Raw genomic sequence first — 5803 nt, forward strand, 5'->3', positions numbered from 1 at the left:
AGGTCTGGCATTGAGTAATGAAAGTCGGCCATCTTGAGGGGCGGTGCCAAGCGTGCATTTGAAAATCTCACTGCACACAATTGGATAACACTACTACCAATCACAACACACGTATACGGCAACGTATCCAGAGCCCTGTACACTTAGCTACCAACGACGCTAACTGGTAGATTAAACTGTCGTAATCAGTTCAGCTTGCCTCTGGCCCGCCTATATCAGATACTCTTATGTGATTGGTGCAGCTCGGTTACAAGAGTATAGTTAATGAGCAGTATTACTCGATGCCAGAGTAACTCACTGAGCAAATTCAAATTGTGCTCTTGCAAACACTCTGGATTTCCAGAGTAATCAGTGTGTACTGTATACTGCATGCTGTTGTAGCATCTAGTTTTAACTTGGTGGTTTAGTCCAGTGATACCCAACCTACAAGCTCCCTGCTAAGGGTTACAAGATAAGGAGGCTCATAAGATGATTCATGGGAGAGGAAAGAAGAAAAAAGTTCTGCCATCCAAAATTGTACTCATTTTTTTAGGGATTTTAATACATTAGGGTCATGGGAGGTCACAAGCAAAAAGTCTTTTTTATTTTATAATCTTATTATACTTTTTGTTGTGTAAAATCTTAATCTGAAAAGAAACTGAAGCTGTCAAATAAATGTTGTGGAGTAAAAGAAGAATATTTCCTCCTAAAATGTAGGAGGAAATATAGACAGATGAGGCTGTTTTACTAGGATGCTATTTTTACCTAAGATGGTTAGTGGAATAGTGACAATCCTTTACTGTGTGTCCCACTGTGGCCCTTACAGGCAGTGGCATTCCCTTCGGTCTTGTTCATATGGCTCCTCTGGCTCTTGATAGATTTAATTCCAATTCCTTGTGTGTGTTTTGGAGTAAAGACAAATCCAGAATTGAATCTCTATTTTTGATGTATTGCTCCTGCAGCCACCATAAGGTGCTCTCTGGAGTAGAAAATAAGGCCATCTTTGTTTATTGTCCATTCTCAGGTTGGCTTCCATTGCAGTCGTGGATATGACGCCGCTTGCAAAAGATTTCCAAATTCAAAACAGGGTAGCTGGATATTTGCCAGGAGAGGTGGGAATTACGAAGGGATAGAACTCACAAGGTGACCAGCCTCTGTGCCAGTCCCTGAAACGCTGCCAGAGCCTCATACTTCTAGTAATTAAGTTAGTCACTGCTTCACTACAACCAGCCATTTCAGCTCAGATTGGACCTTCAACTTCCAGTTTCATTAGTTGTTTGACAAATGTAAATTCTTTTAAATTATACTCACCCCACTACTCTTTTCATTGTCCCATTTCCCTCCCCCTGAAATACCTGCATCTCAATCACATTTTTCTCCATGCCCTTTCACTGTATCTGTTTATTTTTTGAGTCCTAAGCTCCTTGTTTGACATACTATGTACTTCCTGTTCTGCTCACGCTGATTAATTGAGGTGCCAATGATAACAGAGACATAATAAAGCCCCTTCATTCATCAGACTAAACTCTAGATACTTCTAGTAAGCCGCTCCCAAACAAAATGAGAACATAATTCAAGGGGAAGCATTTGTCAATACCAACCCCTTACAGCATCAGGGAGCCTTATTCATGCTGCAACAGATCCATTTGATTGTAATCAAAACGGGGACGTTTGAATCAACTCAAGGTATTGTGGTTCTTAAAAAAGAGCAAACCCAGACTAGGACATTTGTGGAGAGACCAAGCTGAAAAATAGAAGCACTCAGTTTTAACTCGGACTCTCATGTAAGAATTAGGTTTGCGGGGGCTTTTATTTTGGAGGCCGAAATAGATTGGACATGCTATGTAGGCAACATACCAACTGTGATTTGGAAAAATAAGTAATTATGAACTTGGATGTTTCTTTATTTTTTCGGTGCTGAAAATGAAATCCTGGCTTCTGATTTTTATCCAAGGTCTTTAGTTTCACACTGAGCATGCATAGGGTGCAAGGATGTGACATTGGCACTGCCACCCTGGAGCGGCTGTATTCCCTGCTGTCTATTAGCGGAGGCTGCTGGTGGCGCCTGCAGCCTTCTGTCTGTATTTCAATCAACAGCTCTCACACAACACTGATCCCCAGCCAATTAAAAACTAAGCTTTATGCGTCAGCCTTCTAATTGGCAATGATTCTGCATCTCTGTCAGTCTGAATCTCTGCGAGAAGAAAGAGCCATTAGACATGTGTCCATCAGAGTCGCGCTTCAATGGGAGCACTGAGGCCTCGAGGCGGGTTTAGACTCAACACACCCTCACACCGTGCCTCTTACACCTCTCACTAGTGTCAGGAATAGTCATAGTCACTGTAGTTGTACCTGTGGGCTGCCACTAGCTAAATCAAACTCATTTATGTGAAGTCTGTGTATTTCAAGAAAAAAATAAACTTAGTCAAGAACAATGGTAAGATGTGTTGTTGTGATTGAAAATAGAGAGAAAGTTGCTAAACTGGCAACTCTCTTTAGCTTCCTCTATGTACACTACTTTATTGTGGCTCTTTTGTCTTTTAAGTGTAACATAGAGAGCAGTTATCAATATTCAAAAATTCTATGACACTTGTGAATGAGACGCAACATGATTTATTGAGCCCTTGTGGTCAAAGGCTGGATTATATTCTCTCGATGTGCACTGCAAACAACACATATTACATCCCTTGTTTAAAATCTGTTCCGCGATGATTTGACTTCATAGTTGCTTTAGCTTTTTGGACCCTGATACACCTGCTTGCAGATCAAGTTCCCATTGGCCCTCTGTGATTTCATGCAAGACAGGCAGCTTGCAATCTGCAAGTGTGAGCTTGTGGATATTAATGTTGCTGCCAATGGTTTAATATCAGGGGTTGGTGAGAGCTGGAATGAATTGAGTATATGGACTGACCACATAAAATACACAATTTATTTACGGTTACTTGTTGGTGTTTATTTGACATCCCACATACTGCTGTCCTGCTGTCATTTCCCTTTAATGTACATTCCCATTGTAAATAACATTATTCAATATTTTTGTCACCAGGGAGAAAATGTTTCACGCAAATTAAAACAAGAACAGACTCAAAAAGGAACCCCGGGGCGGCCTCTAGCTCACCCAGTAAGAGCGTTAGTTGTTGACTGTTGTTATATTACCTGTGGGCTCAGTGGAATTCGGCAGCAAAGAGTCTTTTATGGGTACTCTGTGGAGCCAGAATAGAGGTTATCACTTTTCCTTTTTATGTAATGAGGTCCATATGACCGAGTTATGTTTTTGTTGGCCCAGAGCCCAGTCCCTCCACCTCACAAGCCTGGATCTTTAAGAGCTTTAGGTACGATAAAGGTGTTGAGCACTGGTGCAGAACTCAAACCGAGAGCATCTAAGTCAAATGTGCACAAAATCCTTGAATTTTTAGACCCATTTATGTGGATAAATCTTTCCCAGATGGAAGGAAGAAATGCATGTGTGAGGTAAAGGAAAAGGAAGTGATATTTTATATACATATGATAGTTTAAAGTACAAAGACAGGGATAGAGGAACCGAGCAAGACAGGAGAGGAGGGAAGGAAAACATAAGACGCAAGAAAACACACACACACACACACACATAATGTCAGCATGTAGCCTTGGCATTTCCAAGTTAATCACTTGTCCCCCTGAAGCTAATAACGCTGTCTGGAGCAAAAATAAGTTCCACGTGGCTGACCCAAACTGGTGGTGTGTATCCAGCATGTATTCTCAGACACGCCCTGAATGCAATTACCCCTGCTCCAGCACACGCTAACAGACAGTGCTCTTAAACCGCTACGACTACGAGGTTGGCAACCTGCCGGAGAGGCCACACACTTTGATCACCTGCTCGTCACATGGGATATTTTTTGAAAGATTATAAGGAGCCTGAGGAAAAATGTTTAACACCTATATACATAGAGCCGGTAATGCACATATAGGAAAAACTGATATTGATTTTGTAAATATGGATGATGCTCAAAGACAGAGATGGATGTTCACATGTTAAATACATAGGCCTACATCAGCTAGTTCATTTGAGAAAGCCTGGGAGAACCAAAAAAATGCTCTTTAAGAGATGATTTGGTTTTTGTTATTTAGACAATTTCTCCGCATGATATGTGTATCTGAGACTGGAAGATTCCTACTAAATAGTGGTGTCTTGTAATCCCATATGGGATGGGCCAAATGTTTGACATGACACACAAATAAAATAAATGTAACTAACTAACTAAGTAAGTACATGCAAACAGTGAAAGCAGCTTGTCAGTGATTAGAGCCTGATGGTTCAGCATGATGACGCTCCACTGAAAGGAAACACGTCTTACCCCATACACGTGCTTTGCCCCCGCTTTGGCCGCGAACATGGACAGGATCCCAGTCCCGCTTCCAACATCCAACACGATTTTGTCCTTGAAGACGTGCTTGTTGTGGTACATGGAGTTCCTGTAGGTGAGCGTCCTCACTTCATCCTTCAGCATCTCCTGGATTAGCATATGACAAAAAATATGACATTCTACATTCAAATCCATAGTTGGTGTTTCCGAATAAGCCCCATGAGCCTCCAGCCTCCAGGCTGTCTGCATTTCTTACCAAGTGCATGCATGACTCAGTGTGCAAAATCTTTAGAAATGACACTAAAATTACACCTGACCTACTTTCCAAGAAATATCAAAGATTCATCTCACAGGCCACACTAGAGGAACGTGATCTTTTTTTTAAACATTCTGTCTCCTCTCCTTACAATGTAGCTGAACTCTGATAGAAAAGGTAACCACCTAGAATGCTTCAAGTATCATCTTGAATACTGGAAATATGAGACACGAAAAAGAGAGATTTTTTTTCTAAACAATATGTTTAATAACGGCTCACTGTTGATTAAGATTAAGAAGTACTGTATGTCTTCATAAAATCTGCACCAGTCCTCCAGCATTCTCCATCAAGACCAGACTTTGTGTAGCGCTAAGCTAAGAGGTAAGCCGCCCAGAAATATCCTCTCATGCAGGGTTCAGATTTCATGTCCTTTTATGGGATTGGCTGACTGTTACCTCACCCATGGTTCTAACCATCTATGACATATGGGATTTGGTTGTTATAGGTTGTTTGGGTAGTACGGCGCAGGAGGAGGCTGGGAGACTCAGTTCAGGGAAAATGTCACACAGGATCATCATTAAAGTGCCTTTCCAACACACAATAATGGAGTGTATAATAATAATGAGGTCTAGAAAGAAATAGGAGAAGCTAAGGTAAAAGACACAATAAACCAACATCAGCAGACAACAAAATGACGTACATTTTGTCATCTGCCCAAGTCTGCGAGGGTATGATGAAGGGTTTAGTTGGAATGTTCTACAGATTTGACAAACTTTTGCCTGATTTTGTTGCTCTAATTCTGTTCTAATTAGGGCCCAAGAGCGGCAAAGGCCCTATTAAAACTGAAGGAATTATTATTTTTCTTTATCCATCAAATTGTAATTTCCCCATAGGCGATCAATAAAGAGTATAAATGAAAAATTAAAATGAAATGAATTGCCTTTTTGAAGGGCTTAACATATTCAAAAACTCACCAAAATTGGCAGTTGCAAGTCTGGTGAAAATGTACATATTTTAAGGGTTTTGTGAATAAGCGCACAAAAATGGCTTGCTAGCGCCTCCTACAAAATTCTAAAAATTGAGCCCCTGCAGTACGTTTAACGTAGACTCACAAAACTTGGTACACATATGTAACGTGTCTTTGTTACTGTCCTCAAGTAGATTTTTCAGATATATTTACTTTACTATTTTTGTGGCGACTTTTTACTTTTACTCCTTACAT

At 40.7% G+C, this 5803-nt stretch overlaps 1 protein-coding gene across 1 annotated transcript in view; it reads right to left on the reverse strand.

Annotated features, from left to right (window-relative positions):
• The window catches only part of LOC116694247 (protein arginine N-methyltransferase 8-B), a 33935-nt gene that overhangs the window by 20813 nt on the left and 7319 nt on the right, over positions 1-5803 (reverse strand). The window contains exon 3 of the mRNA XM_032523852.1: positions 4317-4472. Coding sequence (XP_032379743.1) covers positions 4317-4472 — 156 coding nt within the window. The remainder of the gene's footprint in view (positions 1-4316; positions 4473-5803) is intronic.

This window comes from Etheostoma spectabile, chromosome 8 (genome assembly GCF_008692095.1).
Source record: "Etheostoma spectabile isolate EspeVRDwgs_2016 chromosome 8, UIUC_Espe_1.0, whole genome shotgun sequence".
Taxonomy (NCBI): Eukaryota; Metazoa; Chordata; class Actinopteri; order Perciformes; family Percidae; genus Etheostoma; species Etheostoma spectabile.